Source organism: Lissotriton vulgaris, unplaced genomic scaffold (genome assembly GCF_964263255.1).
Source record: "Lissotriton vulgaris unplaced genomic scaffold, aLisVul1.2 SCAFFOLD_1014, whole genome shotgun sequence".
Lineage (NCBI taxonomy): Eukaryota > Metazoa > Chordata > Amphibia > Caudata > Salamandridae > Lissotriton > Lissotriton vulgaris.
Window position 1 is genome coordinate 446,078 of NW_028253762.1, and position 21,035 is coordinate 467,112.

At 50.4% G+C, this 21,035-nt stretch overlaps 1 protein-coding gene across 1 annotated transcript in view; it reads left to right on the forward strand.

The window, feature by feature from the left end:
• Positions 1-958: 958 nt before the first annotated feature.
• Positions 959-21,035, forward strand: part of LOC147660774 (T-box transcription factor T-A-like) — a 69,489-nt gene continuing 49,412 nt past the window's right edge. The window contains exon 1 of the mRNA XM_086951472.1: positions 959-1,393. Coding sequence (XP_086807598.1) covers positions 1,209-1,393 — 185 coding nt within the window. The 5' untranslated portion in view covers positions 959-1,208. The remainder of the gene's footprint in view (positions 1,394-21,035) is intronic.

Consider the following 21,035-nt stretch of genomic DNA (forward strand, 5'->3'; position numbering starts at 1 on the left):
ACTACACTGCACTATACTCTTTGGTTGCTGCAGATAAAATAAAATAAAACTATTTCAGTGTGTAGGTTAAGAAGGTGAGGTTTTAGGGAAAAAACATAATATTTTGTTTAAAAAAACTATTTAAAGTAGTCAGGTTTTTGAACCTGCAGCCAACATGGTTCAGTTACCCCAGTGTGTCCTGTTTACAGGTGTAGTGTTCGGGTTTGATCATCTTTTATGAAGAGGGAATTAGACAACAGGAAATAGTGAAACTTTGTGAGGAAGTTTGGGCCTGTCCTTGTCTAAATACACGGTGGTGCTTAGGGATTCATTGGCTGAGGGAAATATATTCAGGCTGTGACTAGGCCTCCCATTGGATGAAATCCGTATTACCCACCACGGGGAAATAGTTAGCTTGCATGTCTTAGAGACTGGTCAATAGTGCCCACGTCACACAGTGGGCCTCCTGCGTGGTATAGGCCGGTCCACAGCGTGTTGGCTGCTGGGGGCCCTGTCTGAGAGTCCTGTGTGTCTGTCGGGCTGGAGGACAGGTCCCTGCCCCCCCTGGCCTCCCCCATCCTCATGCTATACTGACCAATAGCAGCCTCTCGCAGAAGGGGGCGAGGGCGGGGCGGCGGCGTTTAAAGCCCCCGGAGATGCTTGGAGAGGTGTGAAGAAGGAAGCGCTGGAGAGAGGAGCCTTGTGTGTGGAGAGGGGAAGGGTCCGAGGGTGCGAGCGTGTGGGTCCGCGGGTGGGGGAGGCAAAGAGAGAAATGGAGGGGTGTTGAACCGCAGGACCAGTGAGGACCAAGGGAGCGCCTAGAGTCCGTGGAGAGGTGGAGAGGGAAGAGTTGCACTGAGGAGGGGAACCGGTGGCAGAAAAGAGGTGCCCTGAGGAGGGGTAGACGTGCACAAGAGAAGGTATCAGAGGAGGTGAAGAGGTAACGAGGAGAGGTGCACCGCAAGGCGCCAATGTAAACAAGCATTGGCAAAGCCAATAGGTCTGGCCGTTTGGGACCTTATATGTGTTTAGTCGGAGCTATTGCTTTTGGAGAAGAGGTGCATAGCAGAGGTTCCCTGTGGAGCCGAGCACAAGAGGAGGCTGCGCAGAGAAGGTGACCCTGTGAATAAGAGGTGCTGGCCTGGGGTGCAGCCAGGAGCAGTGCACAGAGGGGACGAGGCGCCTGCGGCCTGGGAGAGGTGCAGAGGAGCCCCAGCCGAGCCGGGAGGATGAGCGTCCCAACGGGGGGCCCCGAGCGCCTGGAGCACGTGTTCAGCGCAGCCGAGGGGGAGATGAAGGCGTCGGATCCCGGCGCCCCCCAGGAGCGGGAGGTGAGCGTCGGCCTCCAGGACAAGGAGCTGTGGGAAGACTTCCAGCAGCGCACCAACGAGATGATCGTCACCAAGACCGGCAGGTGAGAGCGCGCGCGGCGCGAGTATCCGAAGTAAGGGGAGACTTGTAACATCGAGTAGATTCCCACATCTTCCTTTCTAATACTAGGAGCACTTTCCCGATTGAATGGAAGCCACTGATGGGGACCCCCTAATACCCACGCCGCCCCCCCTACACTGTCACGAAACACGTGCCAAGTCCCCTCCACAACATGAGTCCCCCCGCACCAGAGGCCCTCCCTGTGCCCGGGAGAGCCCTAATACAAGGGCCAGGCCCCCTCCAGGGGAGAGGGCCCGTGTACAAGGACGGTCCCTACAGCGGGGCTTCCTCGTGTGCAACTGAGCGGTCTCACCACACGAGCATGCATTGGCATCTCCTACAAATAACAGAAAACACCGAATAAAAGCAGCATGGCAAAGCCTGTAGGTCTGGCTTTAATGTGCCAATGCATGTACACACAGACCTTCATAAATGCTGCTTGCGTGTATTGGATGCATAACTGCTATTTATATGTGTTGCATGCACAAGCACGGTTTATCATATTAAAGGGGTGGGCGTACTGGTTATGACTGAGTGCCTTTCACCTTTGTAAGATAGTTCCTCATGCATTTCAAAGGAAGCGATTCCTAGAACGTGGAATGATACACGAAAAGCTAATGGCAAGCAGTGAAGGGGAGGGTACTCTGGGTGGAGCCAACGTCCAGACTGTGTATTTGAAAGTTGGTAACAATACACCTGCAGACAGCTGCATTTTCAGCCAGACCTAAAAAGAAGAGAGCTATCACTCAAGGACGAACCATTAGAGAGGCTTCTCATGTGCAAGAGAGACCCCACCCCATACACAAGGGAGAGGCCCGAGAGTGTTTCAGCTACAAGTAAGATCCCCTCTGATAGGAGGGAACCCCCTCGGGCACACTGGGAGCCGCAAGTCGAAGGGAACCCCCCTCCAATGCACTGGTACCCCTAGTCCGAGGGCGAGCCTGGCATTCTATTTGGGAGGTCCCTCAAGCACCCCGAGCGTCCTAGCATCAGAGAGACCCTCAATACACTGACCCCCTAGTACCAGGAAGGGTTAGGGTACACTCAAACTCACAGAGCCTGTAGCTCACGGTTGAGGCCCCTCACACACTCCCCCATCCCTCCCAGTACAAGGGAGAGGAAATGATTTCAACCCTTAATACATTTATTTTCTGGTAAATAGTTGGGTACACGTGATTTCAGTCGGGTTTGCCGAGATGTCTGTCGGATTTTTGCAGACAGACAGAAACTCACTTCAAAAATGTTTGTTAGTTTGCCAAATGTTGTGTTTTCTGTCACATAGTACCCCTACTAAACCACATTCCTCTCCATTTCCACTGCGCTTCAAGACCCTCTCATGTGCCCTGCTTGTAGTTTAATGTATTTTATCATTATCTGGCGCCTGACTGTAGGGAAATCTAAAGAGCCCCCCCCCCCCCCCCCCTAATCTTATTGAGCAATGTACGCCCCAGCAGAGAGGCTTCTCAAACACAGGGATCCCGCTAGTACCAGGGTGGGACCTTAAAACACACATACTCCCCTCTAGTACCAAAGAGGGGTCCTCACACACGCTAAACCCCTAGCACCCGGGAGCGGCCCCTCAAACACACTGATCTCCCCCATCGTGCATTCTGGGATTTGTAGTTCTCATTAGAAGCATGGGTATAAATTCTCAGCAGGCAGAGTGCCACTGGCCAAAGCTGTCACATATGACACGAGGCGAGCTGTCAGCTAAGGTTGCATGGAATGGGCCCGACTGTTTTCGAGCACTGCCGGAGCTTAGTTTCGAGGCACCCCTGACAGGTGGCTGACGAACAAGACACATAAAAATCCCTTTCTCAATCACCCCAATATCTTAGACACAAATCTGCCACGTGGCTCAGTTTTGTCCATCAGTACTGGACCGTCAGAGGTTAGCCTGACACGTGACCGGTGTGAATGGGACACGTCGATGCCCACAGACTAGTTACATTAAGGCACCACTATTGAACCTCATGGCCTAGCAAAATGGAGATTTTTGTAAAATATTCTTCGGACCAAAAATCTATCTGTAATGGGAAGCAAAAATAGGGCATATTCTGTACCCCAGCGGAACACGCAGCCTCTCCCCCATCACACCCTAGTACATGACGCCCCAACATCCGAATATGGACCAAACCCCCGCTCAGAGTTTCAGGAACTGTCTTTATATTTTAAAAGCTTTGAAGGCACAGGGATAACATTTTCTGAATTGTTTTGTAGTTCACATATAAAACTCCGACTTAATCTTTACTTTTTCAAGACATTTCTCTCAAGGAGATGTTCTAAAATTTGCAAAGGTCTGGCTTGGATAAGTTGTGTATACGAATATTTGCGCCACATATTTTAATTTCACAGCTTAGCCCAGAAGCCCGATCTAATAGGGATTTAAATATCCTTTCTTAAAGGAGCTATTTGAACTATTAAATCAACATCAGTTAATCGTATTAACTATACAACATTTTTTACAATCTACTCTGCAAACGTATTTTATTCGATCTCTTAATTTGGCACAATAGGAAGACCATACAGTGTACATTTCATTAAAACTGTTTTGCGATGGTTTGCAACTTCATTAAGATCTGCACTAAATTTCAGTCCCAATAGAGTTTACAGAACGATAGTATTTTGAGGAAATTGAATTCCATATTCACAATCTTCTATTGGTGAATTTAAGTATAGCTATTGATTGGGCAAAAAAATGTGTGCTTCCTCTGAAAAAATACTTTTTTATTGCACTGTTTTCCAAGTGGAGAAGCTTATGCTCAATACTACAGGACTGAGATTGTTATGGTGGCAATCCCATGATCAGGGCTTTTGGCTTCAACTGCTTTTTATGAAAAGTTACGATAAAGACAGTCGGCCTGAGGTACTTATTGTGAACTGCATATGTAAAAGTCAGGAATTTAAGGGTGGATTGTTAGTACTCTTTATTCAAGCCTGCAGCGCGGCGTTTGATATGTGGAATCACACAGATTACTGTAGTACGCAAGGGTATAGGTGGTAAATACCCCTTCTGACAAACCTTGGGGATACAAGATTTGCACAGTAATAATTCTTGCAAGGCCCTCTTGATAGAGACAATAATTTGCTTTGCATTGTGAAAAGCAGTTGTTAAAGCTAATAGACCTGTAATGGCAGATTGTTGTCCCACTAGTCTGTTACAAGTTGTAAACAGGTATTTTACATAAAATCTCACAGATTACTGGGTGAGACCAGAGCTTTGGTGTTGGTCAGTCTATCTGACAAACCCTGGGGGTGGAGGATGTTCACTCTCCTAACGCTTGTCAGGTTCTTTAAAAAAGATCTAAAGAGTTTGTATATTGTTTGGCCAACTGTGCACTTTTGTCCATGTTTGTAATTTTAGAACTGAATGCATAATGTTTGCCAGTTAATGTGCACTTCTGAAGGTCTGGGTTGTGTATGGTGTCAAGCCATCGGTGGGTGACAAACTAATGATACCGTTTATAGGTCTTATTGGTTCATGAAAAAATAGTTTAGCCAGATCTCATAGGTGTGATCTGTTTGTTACAAAACGTTATGACAAAGCAATAATGCCTAATGTACGTATTGTGCAAAGCATGTGTTAATGGCATAAGGACTTTAAGAGCGGTTTGTTACTGTACCATGCTAAAGTCTGCAGACGTGTATCTTGTTACTTGTAGTCTCATCGATTATCTTTTTAGGCATCGTTTTTGGTAGATTGCCACCTTTTCACGCCCTAGAGGTAGAAGATTTGCACTGTAGTAATTCTTGATAGAATTTTTGGAGGGCCTGATAGGCTTAGTTTTGCGCCAGGATCTTGTAATCAAAAAGATTCATGGCCAACTTTATCAAAGGATAGCATTGCCCTTGCACCGCGGAAGGGGGCGGCAGAGAGACGCAACTGTTAGGTTAGATTTATCAAGCCTCTCAAGCAGGCGCGGCCGGCACAGGTAACCGAGGTGGTGCGGGGATGGGGAGTAAGTCGACAGGATAGGATTTATTATGTTATTTTTATTTTCGCTATTCCGTCGTCTGTCGACTCCCCGCCACACCGCAGTTACCTGTGCTGGCTGCACCTACTCTCACGGCCACGTTGAGTGTCCCTGAGTGGCAGGATAAATCTAGAGTAACGCAACACAGCGCAAATCATTGCTTTGCGTTACTCTGCCCCAGGGAGGCGTTCCATGGGTGGTGCATGGTTGTTCCCACTGCAAAACGCTTTGATTTTGACTAATTTCCAGATTTACCATTAGTGTTAGACCTGGGAATGCATCAAATGCCACGCATCCCCAGGGGAAGCACAACCACGAGAAGTATCTTTATTTCTCCTCAGTTTTTCCTCTTTCTATGTGTGCTGCATTTTGCTCGTTTACATTTTCTAAAAAGCCAAAACATTGATGGATTTTTATGTTTGATTTTTGATTAAATTCTTGACACCTAAATGGGGCCAGGGACTGTGGTACCCCTGCGCAAGGTCACTCTGGTAGGAGGGTGAGACCTAGTATGATATTGATCATGGACCAGTCATTGACCTTGCCATAGGCTGAGACAGGGATACACAGGAAGATCATTTTGCTGATCTTTTTGCTTATTATAGGAATGGCTATGTATTAGGAACATGTTAAGAACAGCTAAATTACGTACTGTACATATCAATGTAAGGGACCAGACTTCTGCATATTGTGTAAAATGGTGTAAATATTCAAATTAATGTTTTGTTATGGTTATGAATAAAATACGGCCAGGGTTTTACGACACTTCACTGAAGCTTCAAGCTTTGGTGTGTTGTCTCCATTGTTGCCTTGGGTGAAAATGGAGGAGGATCTGTCTGCCCTATGGGAGCCCCAAAGGTTGAAGTAAAAGGGAGGGGTTGTCGGACCACGGGAGGGGGACTTGGCAGTACCTGGCCACATAAGTGATTTGCCGATACGTCGAGTTCGACCGCTCTAGCCGTTTCTCTTGCACTTCCTCCTGCACAACAATTACATTTTATTGGATCTCCAAAACACCAGCCTGAGACCCACCACTTGTTGGATTTGAGAATAAAAATGTCCAGACCGTATTTATTTCTGCATTCACAAAACAAGAGCAGCCCTTAAACCCATGGAACCCTGGGCAATTAGTCATTTATCATGAACAGTGGTCCTCATTGGTATCAGTTCTACAGTTTCAATATTCAATAAAAACAAAAATACTGTATGCAATGAATGCCATGTAAATTAGTAAACCATACAGCCATCACACTTATTTTTACCAAAAAAGATCATTTAAATAGTACATTTCCAAACATGGAAGTAACAACATAAGTGCGATGTGTCCCCAGTGAAAGAGGAAAAGCCACATCCAAGAGAGGGCAAAAGGAAGTGACAGATGCAGACGTGTGTTTATAACAAACAACATTCATAGTGGAATGACAGTGCAATGGTACAATGGAGTTGTTTGTTATGCCGTTACTGGCGGCGTTTCAACCCTCAGTGTGATACAGGGGTCTCAGGAGGGATGATCCTTGTGGTACGCCGCAGATGACTTCGGTGGCCTCGGATGTGAACGGGGGAGCCGGACTCTGGGTTCTTCCGGCGAGGAACGAGATGATCCACTCCAGTGCCTTCTCTTGGACTCCGATGTTGCTGAGGCGCTGCACTAGGGTGCAGTGGCAGACAGTGTCGAACGCTGCAGAGTGGTCCAGGAGGATGAGGGCCGCTGTTTCCCCGTTGTCAAGCAGGGATCTGATGTTGTCAGTGGCTGGGATGAGGGCGGTCTCGGTGCTGTGGTTGGCTCGGAAACCGGACTGCGAGGGGTCGAGGGATCCATTCGTCTCGAGGAAGGCGGCAAGCTGTCTTTTGATGGTCTTCTCGATGACTTTGGCAGGAAAAGGGAGGAGCGAGATGGGGCGGTAGTTCTTGAGGTCGGTGGGGTATGCTGTTGGTTTCTTCAGGAGGGCGCTGAGCTCGGCGTGCTTCCAGATCTCCGGGAAGGTGGCGGTGTCGAAGGAGGTGTTGATGATGTCCCGGAGTTGGGGTGCAATGATGGAGACAGCCTTGTTGAAGACGTGGTGGGGGCAGGGGTCGGTTGGTGATCCGGAGTGGATGGTGTTCATCGTGCGGGTGGTGTCTTCGGTGCTGATCGGGGTCCAGGCGTAGAGGATGGTAGTGGGGGGCGTTGGTACAGTGGTTGGGTGCGTGGTAGGTCAGCCGAAGCTGTTGTGTATATCGGCAATCTTGCGGTGGAAGAACGAGGCGATTGAGTCGCAGAGGTCTTGCGAGGGGGTGATGTCGTTGTTTCCGGCGCTGGGGTTGGAGAGCTCTTTGACGATGCTGAAGAGTTCCTTGCTGTTGTGGACGTTCTGTGAATGCAGTCTTCTTGGTGGTGCAGATCAGCTGGTGGTGTTTGTGGGTGGCGTGCTTGAGGGCAGTCATGTTGTCCATGGTCTGGTTGTGACGCCAGGCTTTCTTGAGGGTGCGGCAGTTCTTCTTGGAGTTCTTGGGTTCGTCGGTGAACCAGGAGGCTTTCTTGCTGCCGGGTCTGTTGGGAGGGTTCTTCAGTGGTGCGAGGTCATTTGCGCAGTTGGTGAGCCACTGTGTGAGGTTGTTGGCTGCTCCGTTGGGGTCCGTTCTGCTGGCGGGAGGGTTCTGGCGGAGGGAGGTGGTGAGCTGCTTGGTGGTAATCTTGCTCCAGCTCCTGCGAGGAATCTGTTGCGGGTGGTGGTGGGTCGTTGTTCTTCTGAAGATGCAGTGGATGCAGCTGTGGTCAGTCCACTGGAGTCCGGTAGAGTGGCTGAAGGAGATGTGCTTGCTGGAGGAGAAGACTGGGTCAAGCGTGTGGCCGGCGTAGTGGGTGGGGGTGTTCACCAGTTGCTTGAGTCCGAGGTTGGCGAGGTTGTCCAGCAGGGTAGTGGTGTTGCTGTCCTTGTTGTTCTCCAGGTGGACGTTGAGGTCCCCTAGGAGGATGTAGTCAGTGGAGGGGAGGGTGTGCGGGCTGATGAAGTCTGCGATGTCTTCGCTGAATTGTGTGCGTGGTCCCGGGGGTCTGTAGATGAGGGTGCCTCTGAGGGTGGTCTTGGGATCGGTGTGTATCTGGAAGTGGAGTTATACGGCGGCGGTGAAGGTGTCGTTGGGGTTGGTCGTGATGTGGATGGTGTTCTTATGTACGATGGCGATGCCTCCTCTGGTCTGGTTGACGCGGTCCTTCCGGGTGATCTTGTATCCGTCCGGGATGGCTATGGCGATGTCAGGCGCTGAGGAGGCGTTCAACCAGGTTTCTGTAAGGAAGGCGACGTCCGGTGATGTTGTGTTGAGCAGGTTCCAGAGTTCGACGGCGTGCCTGTGGACGGAGCGGGCGTTGAGCAGGATGCACTTGAGGTGGTTGCTGCTGGTGCTCGGCTTGTCGGGTGCGGTGCAGGTCCGGAGGCAGGTGAACTTGCAGGCTTGGCAGGTGAAGGGTCCGTGGGTGCGTTTCGGGGTGGCTCGATGGCAGGTGGGGGTTCGGCCGGCGTTGAGTGCGTTGAGGGTGGCGGCGTCGTAGGTCCGTCGTGAAGTCTGGCGTCGCTGGGGGCCAGGGGTCCTGGCACTGGGCCCGGTCCAACGCCGACGGGCTTACCTTTGGGGCACAATCGGCGCTCCCCCTGCGCGTGACCGCTGCGCGTCCACACGGTCTTCATATGAGGCGAAGTGGGAGGGAGGAGCAGCTGGGAGGCGGGAGCGGGGGCCAACGGGGTTTACACAAAGGAAAGGGGGCGGGGCCACGAGGGAGCAGCGGCGGGGAGCGGGGGGGACACACAACAGAGGGTACAATTCCAACAAAAAGGCACAAAATGAAATAAAATAAAAAGAAATTACAGGTTAAGAGACTGGCGAAACAGAAGAACAGTACAGTACAGTGTGAGGCAAGCTGGCGAAAAAGCGGAGAACTACGATGGGGGAAAACGAGCGGAAGCAAGGGGGCACCAAGGTCAGGGGCAAGCCTGAGGCGTAGGGCAAGGGCCGTGCGGCGTGGGGGTGTCCTAGGCAGGGTAGCGACTGAGGAGGTTGGTATTTCTTAAATGCTGGTTTGCCTGATTCTCGTCACAGTGCCTGCCCTATGACTACATGCCAACATTTTAGAAGAGGAAAGTGGGAGATTTAAAAACATTATCTGGACAATGTATTTCCCCCTTTGACTTCTATTGAGGGCGGGGGCGGCCACCCCAGGCGCCACATGTTTTTGGGGGCGGCGGTTTTACCCACCCCGCTTCTACCTGCATGCAAAAATCGGGAGACGGGAGACCAGCCTTGAAATCGGTAGTCTCACATCTGAATCGGAAAGGTTGGCATGTATGCCTATGCTATTCCGATGTTCCAAGGCCTCAGATCGACAGGCTGTACTGTGCCTGCAGCTCTCCTCATCTGTCCCTCACTGCCCATTTATTCCGCAGGGCACTTTCCTAGTCGGCTGGTGCCACTGGAGGTTGGTTTTTGAAGGCAGAGTGCTACGGCTGGCAGCCGGAAGGCTATCGCACCCTGGGCACCCCCTACACCCTCAACATTATCTCCATAAGGGCTGTGCAGGTATGCCCAGTTTCCTTGTGCTCTTGCGCATGTGCGGGGCTTGGCCAAAAAGCCTACCGGAAGTGGAACTTCCCCTCCCCCACACCCTTCCAGCCTACCAGCTTCAACTGCCCCTGGAGTTCCATGAGAGACCATCTGTCCCCCCCTCAGCCGTCCCTATTTGACAATGGTGAGGCCTGCTATGGACCGTAAATGATGCCTACCAATCATGACCTTATCGCCACAGGCCAGCATAGTTGCCCAACTATCTGGCCCCCCCTGCCTCCAGAAGGTCATGCTCTGCTCCCTAGCCCTACTACCGAGGCAAGTAAATGCTCATTACCTTGCTTGGAGAGATGCACGCCATCCTGTAGGAAAAACAGCTACCCCCGGATGCAACCATGCGCAATTGTCTGAAGCTTCGGGGATCAGAAAAACTTGTCAACACAGTTTTTGATCCTTTTAACTGAATGGTTTAGAGCCCACACAGACTCACCCCTCCACTGAAATCTGGGGACCATGTGTGACCAGGCCAGCACTGCTTGCGGGCATCTCCTTACCAGTCAACCCACCTCTGTAATCAGGGCCTCTATTACGCCTTTCCTACCTAATTGCACCAGGTCATTAACCCCTAGATGCAAGATAAAGGCTGCAGGGGGTACACAAGTCTCATCCAGCAAGCTTACCAACATATCCCTAAGCTGGTCAAAGCGTAGCCCTCCCCAACCATGGAAAGAGACATTGAAACCGGTCTGACATGCTTAGTGTGCATAGTTGCCTGAAAAGAAAAATTGTCTCAACCTGCTCACATATGAGTAATAAGGTGATTCCTTGACCTTTGGTCAAAAGTAGCCCTCTTCCCAGCAGCGCCACTTGTTGCCCGAACCTTGTGCCTCTCTCCCCTAGGTTCGAGGCTGCTCGTCTCCTTCCCGGTGTTTGCCACTTCTCCCCCCCTACCGACACCTATTGCTGCGTGACTGTTGCCTGTATTATAACCGTATTGTGCATCATTCACTGACCCTGTACTTTGCCTCTGTCCCTGTAATCTCTTCCATTTCCCGCCGCTGCGACCCCACCCCCGTTCAGCCCCGCTCCCGCATCCCACTCCTCTGCTCCTACCCCCCTCCTCTACTGCCTCCTGCCTGCTCCCTGCCGCATGCCTGTTTTGCTGCCGTTCCCCGCTCCCTCCTGCCGCTGCATCCCTGAGGCCCTGCCTCCCACACCCCATTGGACACCCTGCTCCCGCCTCCCAGCTGCTCCTCCCTCCCTATCCCCCTCTTATGGAGGACGATGAGGCCAGCCCGTCTGCGCCTGGACTGTGACCAGCGCCAGAACCCCTGGACCCCGCGAACGCCACAACACCAGACTCCTCTGCGACGCCAGCACCCTCTACGCACTCAACGCCGGCCGAAACCACACCTGCTTCCAAGCCGCCCCGAAACGGACTCACAGACCTTTCTCCTGCCACACCTGCAGCTTCACCTGCGACAGAACCACCAAACCTCCAAGGACTGGACCCAACCACCTCTGCTGCATACTCCTCAACACCCGCTCCGCACGCAAACACAGCATCGAGCTCTGGGATCTGCTCAAAACCTCTGCCCCAGAGGTGGCCTTCCTGACCGAGACCTGGTGGAACGACTCCTCGGTGCCCAACATCGCTATAGCCATCCCGGATGGCTACAAAATCACCCGCAGGGATCGCGCCAACGGTATCGGAGGAGGAATAGCCATCGTCCACAAGTCCACCCTCAAGGTCGCCGCCCACGCAGACGACACCCTCAACACCGCCGAACACCTGCACTTCCGGATCCACACCGACCCCAACACCACCCTGAGAGGAACACTCATCTACAGACCCCCCGGACCCTGAGCTCAATTTAGCGACTCCATCGCCGACTCGCACTCGCCTCCACGGACTACATCCTCCTCGGGGACCTGAATTTCCACCTCGAGAACAACAACAACACCAACTCCGGCACCCTGATCGCCAACCTCGCCAACTTTGGCCTCAGACAACTCGTCACCGCACCCACGCCGCTGGCCACACGCTGGACTCCGTCTTCTCCACAGGCACCCACGTCACCTTCGACCACACCACCGAACTCCACTGGACTGACCACCGCCGCATCCATTTCACCTATAATAAACCAACCACCCACCACCGCACCCAACAGCTACCTCACCGCTGCTGGAGCAAAGTCAACGAAGACCAGCTGATCACCACACTCGCCCAAAACCCACCCACCGACCTCACCAACTCAGACACCGCAGCCCGCAACCTCAGACAGTGGATTGATGACTGCTCCAACACCCTCGCCCCACTCAAGAAACCCTCCAACAACCACGCCAGCAAGAGAGCTACCTGGTACACCGAAGAGCTGCAGACCTCCAAACGCGCATTCCGGAAACTTGAGAAGATATGGCTCCACGAACGCACTCCGGACAACCACACAGCCCACAAGGACGCCATCCGCAGATATCACCACCTCATCATCAGATTAGCCAAGAGATCCTCCTTCAAAGACCGCCTGGATAACAAAGCACACGACAGCAAGGAGCTCTTCAGCATCGTAAAGGAACTCTCCAACCCCAGCGCCAACGCCAACGACATACCACCCTCACGAAAACTGTGCAACTCACTAGCCATCTTCTTCCACCACAAGATCGCTGACATCCTTGACAGCTTCAACACCATGACCGCCCTGACTACGCCAGACCCCACCTCCCCTGTGAACACCACCAGCGCCAACCGCCTGACCTCCTGGTCCTACGTCAACGATGATGAGACACGCAAGGTCATGAACTCCATCCACTCAGGATCTCCGTCAGACCCATGCCCACACCACGTATTCAACAAAGCAGATGCTGCCATTGCACCCCAACTACGGAAGGTCGTCAACATCTCCTTCGAAAAACAGCGACATTGCTGGAAAGCTGGAAACACGCCAAAATCAACGCCCTCCTCAAGAAGCCTAAGGCGGACCCCAAGGACCTCAAGAACTTCCGGCCCATCTCCCTGCTCCCGTTCCCGGCGAAGGTCATCGAGAAAATCGTCAACATGCAACTGGCCCGCCACCTGGAAGACAACAACATCTTGGACCCGTCCCAGTCCGGGTTCAGACAAAACCATAGCACCGAGACAGCCCTCATCGCCGCCACAGATGACATCAGGCGCCAACTCGCCAACGGCGAAACATCAGCCCTCATCCTCCTGGACCTGTCAGCCGCCTTCGACGCGGTCTGCCATCGCACTCTAAAGACACGCCTCCTAGAAGCCGGAATCCAAGAGAAGTCCCTTGACTGGACCACATCCTTCCTTTCCGGCAGAACCCAGAGCGTCCGCCTCCCGCCCTTCCGATCCGAGGCCACCGACATCATCTGCGGTGTCCCCCAGGGCTCATCCCTCAGCCCGACGCTGTTCAACGTCTACATGGCTCACCTCGCACAAGAGGCCCATCAACACGACCTCAACATCATCTCCTACGCCAACGACACCCATCTCATCCTCTCGCTCACCAAGGACCCACATACCGCCAAAATCAACCTCCACGAGGGAATGAAGGCCGTCGCCGACTGGATGAAGAACAGCTGTCTGAAGCTGAATTCGGACAAGACGGAGGTACTCATCCTCGGACCCACCCCCTCGGCCTGGGACGACCCCTGGTGGCCGACCACACTGGGAACAGCACCGACACCCACCGACCATGCACGCATCCTAGGATTCATCCTCGACTCCTCCCTCTCTATATCTAAACAGGTCAACGCCGTCTCCTCCCCCTGCTACACCACCCTCCGCAGGATCTACAAGTGGATCCCAACTGAAACAAGAAGAACAGTGACACAGGCCCTCGTCAGCAGCAGACTGGACTACAGCAACACACTCTATGCAGGAATCCCAGCCAAACACCCACGACGACTACAAAGCATCCAAAACGCCTCCGCCCGACTGATCGTCAATGTCCCCCGCCGCAACCACATTACTCCTCACCTGAGAGAACTACACTGGCTCCCCGTCGACAAGAGAATCACCTTCAAGCTCCTCACCCACGCACACAAAGCACTCCACAACGCTGGACCAGCCTACCTGAACAGCAGACTCAGCTTCTACAGCCCCACCCACCAGCTCCGCTCTGCCAGCCATGCCCTCGCCGCTGTCCCCGCATCCAACGAACAACCTCCGGCGGCAGATCCTTCTCCTACCTCGCCGCCAAGACCTGGAACACCCTCCCTACCCACCTACGGCAGACCCAAGACCTACTCGCCTTCAGAAGACTCCTCAAACTCTGGCTTTTCGAGCAGTAGCGGCACCCCCTCCCCTCAGCGTCTTAAGACTATGAACTGCTGCAAGCTGCCCCCCTGCTGGACAGGATGTGCAAACTGCAAGTCAAAGCAGAAAGAGAAAAACACTGAGTAACACGAAACCGCATTTTAGAGCATATGTAGCTGCACATAGCGCTTGTAACACTCTGAGAACCACCTACCAATCCTCTGCACCACGTTCCTGGAAAGGCCCCTGGCCGTTGCCGCAGTGGCGGCCCCTATCCTGAACGAGTCGGTCCCAAAACTGACTGGGTCCAAACCGGCCGCCTTGATGGCCGCACCCATGATCCACCTGAATTGAAATATAGTGAACGGGTTCCATCATCATGCATTAGTAACGGACCCCCGATGGCAATGGGGCAGCAAACACCCCCGTGCCCTCTGCAACACCACTCCGTCCCCTCTACCATACTGATCGGTTTTAGACTTGGGAATAGATATGAATAGGGCTAAACCCTCACGTGGCTGAATTGCAGTTCCCCGTGGCTGTCCTTTTTATTATTTTTTGCCATCAGCTCCCCAACCCTGAAAGCGCCATAGAACTCCAGCACAAAAGCTGCTTTGAAGAGGAGTGCTTCCCCTGGTGACTTACAAACCTGACTCAGCCCACCCAGCAATGCTGACAAAGTGTCGATACCTATCGGGCCCCTCACATCTGGCCGGGGACCTTGCAGGGGTTGTCACCCTTTTATCGCCTTTCTCACTATAAATGTGTTTGTGGGGTCGCACCTGCCCGACATTCTTGCAAAAAAAGGAAATTTACGCTATATGGCGCCGTGCTGATGCCACTGAGCGTCCCCATTCCTCATTACTCTCAAGAAAGCACCCACTGTCTCTGTGTCATTCCACGTATCCTCCCATCCCTCTCCCAAAAAGTTGCAGTAGGGCCCAAATGCCCCTTCATATGCCCACCTGGTCCTGGGTGCTAGGCTAGCTGCCACGAGGTCAGATAACTGGGGGCACCAAGCGGCCAAAGCAGGTCTAGGAAAGGCGTTGGGTTTTCTGCTGCTTCTGGGTGCTGGTACTTGAACATCTGTATCTTAAAGTGAGAGAACTCGTCAGCATCATGATGTAATATACCATGGACATGTTTTGCCCTAAACAGAATATTTAACCTCATGCACATAAGTTTTACTTCTTTTAACAGTCGCAGAATCATTTTACACTTAACCGATTGGTGGTTGATGCATTCTACCACAGAAATGTTGTCAGACCAAAAGACCACAGATTGGTTCCTCAGCTGTTCTAGCCAGATGGCCAATGCCACTAGGATGGGAAATAATTCCAAGAAACCAATGTTACCGGTGAGCTCGGAATCCACCCACCATGCTTGCCAGCACTGTGCCGCCCATGCTGGGCCTAGAATAGCGCCAAATCCTTCGATACCTGCAGAGTCGGTCATCCGACCCATCTCCGGGCTGGATCTGGGTGAGCCTGGCCACATTACCTTGCCGATGAAATCATGTAGGAATACCATCCAAATCCGCATGTCCTGCCTGACCTCATTGGATAACCTGGTGTGGTGATACTTTTCTTTGAGACCTGACATAACCTGGGAAATGGTGCGTGAGAATGGCCACGCCATAGGAATTATTGTTAGTGCAAGATTTAACTGCCCGCCGTTTGTTGGAGCTGGTGGAGCGTAACCTTCTCCTTCCTCAAACATTCTTTCAATGCTGACCTGAACGCTGTGATTTTTTTCTTTTGGCAGTCGTGACCCCCCCATTTACTGAATCCAATTCTGTCCCATGGAATTCAATCTCTGTGGTTGGCCCAACCGTCTTACCTTGTGCCAAAGGAACTCCAAAGACATGCATGAGCACACAAAACCTCTGCAACGCCCAGCCACACTCTTGAGAGCATGGCACTCCTAAGAAAAGGAAATCATCTAGGTAGTGTAGGACTGACCGGTGGCCCGTCACCTGCCTGAAAACCCATTCTAGAAATGAACGGAACTTTTCAAAGTAAGAGCAGGAAACGGAAAACCCCATAGGCTTCTATGTAATATTTCCCTTGGAACTGGAAACCCAGCAGGTGAAAATCTAGTGGGTGCACTGGCAATAGGTGGAAAGCTGATTTAATGTCTGATTTTGTCAGCAATGCGCGTGGCCCTAGCCTCCTAAACATTTTAATTGCCTGATCAAATGATGCATATCTTACCGTGCACAGTTCCCCATCTATGGGATCATTCAGTGATTGGCCCCTGGGAGCCGATAAATTGTGAATTAATTGAAACTCCCCCTGGTCCTTCTTGGACACCAAACCTAATGGAGAGAACACAAACCCATCCACTGGTATTATGTCAAATTGGCCCTCCACTCTGCCTGACCTCAATTATTTTTCTATTTTTGCTGCCGCCACCCCATTATTGGATCTTTCAGATAGTTGATTCTGACAATGTGAAACCCCCACATAGCCAGGTGCAGGAATTCTGAAACCATCCCTGAAACCTTCCAATAAAATCCTTGTTGAATTGAGATAGCTGTACTTATTTAACCATAGGATCAGGGCACTGGTTATGATGGGAGATCAGGCCTTGGTGAGGGCTACGCCCTCAGTCCTGTTTTTTGCCTCCCCAGTCCTTTGATTTTTTTGACACACTTTGACTCAGGTTGTGATGTGTGGCCACAGAAAGAACATGCATGTTTGAACTTGCATGTGCCTCCCGCCTTGGTGCATGAATGCCTGTTAAAGTCCCAACATGCCCCATTCTTTGCCACTCTCCCACGCTAACTGGAGGCCTTGACCAAAAGGACTCTCCCCATGAGCTGTTGTAGGGCAAGGACTTCATGTGCCTCAACCACAAAATCACATCAATTTGGTCCCAAGTGAGGGCAGGGTCGATTGCCTTTGCCGTTCTAAAATACTTACCGTATTCTTTCCATTCCACACCACCATTTTCATTGTGCACACAAACTGTCCTATTCTGGTAGCATGCCATCTGTGCGCCCAAACCCGGGAAATGTTCAGACATAATTGCCATATATTTAGAGAAACTCTTGAACCAATGGACCAGGGTCTCATCCACTTTCGTCTTCTGTAGTCAACTAGACCACTCCCTAGGGTGCACCCACTCCTTATTATTTTTTGTTTCCTCTTTCTCAGCATTGTCAACCAACAGGGAAAACATATTGACATACTCCCCCTTCGAAATGTTTTCTTTCACTTCTTCTGAGATATGCCTCCCCTACTGATACCTAGAAGAACGCAGTTCACACAAACATGAACTTGGCAATGTCTGTGTCATACCTGCTGCTGGTGCTTCCGGTGTTATGGCTTTCTCCATATCCAACGGCATGTTTACTTTGAAAGGGTTCTCTCTTGTTGCCTTAGGTGCCGCTCTGCTAGCCACAGTGCTCCCCGCCGGCACCGCCAGCAGGGCCGTTTCTAGGTGTTTTGCCGCCCTAGGCGAGGATTGAAAAATGCCGACCCCTCCCTTTTACTACCACCTCCCCCTAAAAACGTGTTGGAATTATGAAGGTTCTACCAGTGTTCTACCTAAGGGTATTTAACAGATAACCATTATACAAGAGAATATGTTGTTAATTGCATATCTTCTCATGCACTACAGTGTTCAATTCATCACACATTCACATAATATAACATAACAAGTCAACATGTTCAATAATTATTTGTATCATTTACCTCCCTGTCAAAGATTTTGAAAACAATATTTCTGATGTCCTGTATATGAGCACATGAGGTAATGATTGAGTGGATAGGTTAGTGTGTGAGTGAGTATAAATTGCTTACTGATAATCTTGATTAATCTTAGTCGTCCTTGCCCCAGTTATTACTTGAGAGGTGAGTCCCAACTCGAGACGGGAAAATCCTGAAGCGTTGAAAATGCAAGTCAGGTCCACCCTTCTGAGCACCATAAATAGGAAGCCATTCCCAGTATTTTCCTGACATACCTAACTCTAATGAAGGCCAGGAAATCCAAGCGGAGGGCAGGAGTGATGGAGTGAGGACAAGTAGGTCTAGTTTATAAACTCCCCATCTCAGACAACCAGGATGAAAAAACAAGAGGATACTGGTAATGCCTGTAAATGTATGTCTGTTTGATGGGTGCACCTTGCTTTTTAGGTTTCGCTGGGGGACGGAGCTGTAAAGCTCCGCCTCCAGAGAAATCTGTAGTTTCTAGTATGGGTGACTTGAACACGCCCCTCTGCTTCATTGGCTAGCTCCATAAATGGAGGCTAGCCATTGGAACAGAGAGGCGTCCGTCATGGCCGGACCAGATTCGGGGGCGTTCCCGAGAATCTTTGGCTTTTGGCTACGTCATGATACGTCAGCCAAAAGCCGGGAACGCCCCCGAATCTGGTCCGGCCGGGCCGTGCTTGCTGCTGTCCTGGGCATCGTGAGTGTTTTTCCCCGGCACGTTTCCCGCCTCCCTCCCGCCGTTCGTGTCCTCTCCCGCCCCCCTCCCGCCCCCTTCCCGCCCCCTGTGTCCTCTCCCGCCCCCCTCCCGCCGTCCGTTCCTCTCCCGCCCCCCCCGTGTCCTCGTAGGTGCTTGTTGCTTACGAGATTCTCCATAAGCAGAGAAGCAATTTCTCCATAAGCAGAGAAGCAATTTTGAGCGCTGACGGGCTATTTCATATAACAAGGAGGGCACGCAATAATGTGACTTCTGCGTTAAAAAGAGCATGTGACGTAAAATGTAACTTTTAATTTCAACGGACGTAGCTTCATGATAAGTAATAAAATACACATATTTATACAAAACATATTGTTTGCACTCAGTTATTATTAGAATCGGTTACACTATTCTTTTATATTTACATGCATTTCGCAATTATGCCTGAATAAGAGCAGGTATTTTCCCCGAAACGACTGTATTGTAAACCTTTCTAAGATGGCCGCTTACATTACGTCCGTCCAAGGTTGCCCATGTCAAGACCTAGTTCTGACATGACGGTGTCGAACTTCTCAACCCTGTTTCGCTTTCTTTAAAGTTTTGGAGCTCGTTTATCCTTGAAATATGGGCGGTTTCGCTGTAGAAGACCCAAGCTCAAGCACCAGAGAGGCTATAAGATACATTATCTGATTTTTCTTTCGGCATGCATTCAGGCAACCTGCAGGGCAACTCCGGAACTTCCCTGTAAGAGCCGTGGGGTCCTCGAGTTTTCCCTTTCCGCCGGATTCGCCATCTTCCAGGTAACGCGGTGCGAGATGGTGCTCCGCTAATTTTAGTAATTTAACTGAAAACTGCTACATTAGTAAACTGTGCTCGCAGGAAAACTTGAGGGAGATTATCCGACTTCCTGTAGATGGTAGTATTTCTGTGCCTCGCGTGTATTGGGACGCACAACGGTAGGTTCCCGGGGTTTAGAGATGGTCACTTGCTGCCTATCGGGGTTAATCTTAGTTTATACGTGTTGCAGTTAGGATCCGGATCAGTAATGAAGTCAATTTCTACTCCATCACGCCCTTTTTCCTGCTGAACATGTTTCTTGTGTTTTCTAATAGACTTAAGGTCGTGTCTCGTGAACCGGCCAACGCATAGGGAAGCCACCGGACGAATTTGCTGAATGGCTCAGCAAAGACCTGTTTGTGATTATCTCCCGCTTGTCATATTTATGTGTCCGCATTCCTTAAACACTTAACACGTGTTGTGAAAACGTGGTGTGTAATGGTATTTCTAATTAGTTAAGTCACAATTTCTAGACTACCACTAGCCGTCGGATGGGATATATACCGGTTACTGAATAGTTGTTTTCTTAAAAGTGTGGTCTTATATCTGCAATATTCTAACACCTCCCTTAACAACCCACCGATCATTTCGTAATTCCATCTTTCACCCCCATGGTACCTACTTAGAGATGTTTGATTCCATGGACTCGCGTGCTCCCACAAACTTCCAAGGTGGACGTGTCCTTTTTTTTAAATGCACGCCTCAATATTTAAGGTGAGATTATTCTTCTCTACCTACCTACCTACCTACCCTTTGTTGTCTCTTGAACACCACCGTACATCAGTTGTCTGTTTTAATAATGAATTCACATCTCACCAGCAGGTGGCCAAGGAAAACCCCTATATCTCGTTCTTGTTTCTAACTTTCCAGACTCGCTATAGGCCCTAATGTTCAGTCTGTGTTGGCCCCTTTCTTATAAAAATCACTTTACTTTCTTCATAGTTGTAGGACTCGATTACGTTGACAACATACCCTGAAGAAATGTGTAATAGTATGGCTTGGAAATTCCAGCGTTGTCTTGTTTGTTATATTGTGTCTATGAATAAGCAAGCCTTGCCTTTAATCCATGTAATAAATATTATCCCTGCAGTCTCCCCAAGCTAGCACCCTGACTTTCAAAAGATAACTCCCTTAATTAATTCTTTCTATCTCACATTATTGACTTGGCTCTACTCCAGCACAACATATCATTCGATTATTATTATTCGATTATTCGATTATTTTGCTTGGGTATGGTGGGGTGTGAGTTAATTGACAGCATATGTACATCCTTGATAGAATAAATAAAGGGTAGAAGGCTGGTAAAGAGCAAATATTCAGATGTTCCTGTGTGGCGTTTCCAACAGTCCTTTGGTTATTTAATGCCTGTGCAGTAAATGTGTATGCTATTGGAATTAGGTGATATTTGCTGCTGAGGATAATTTTCGATCTTTCCAATCCCCCGAATTAATGGCAAATGTACTTTGTCAGCCGCATGAAAAACAAGCATTTACAATGCAACGGTTTTGCCTTTGGAAAACTTAAAGCTATTGGCAATGTAAATGACAATGCCATTTATTTATCTGTTTTCAAAACCAACACATAAATACAAATGTTGTCATTTA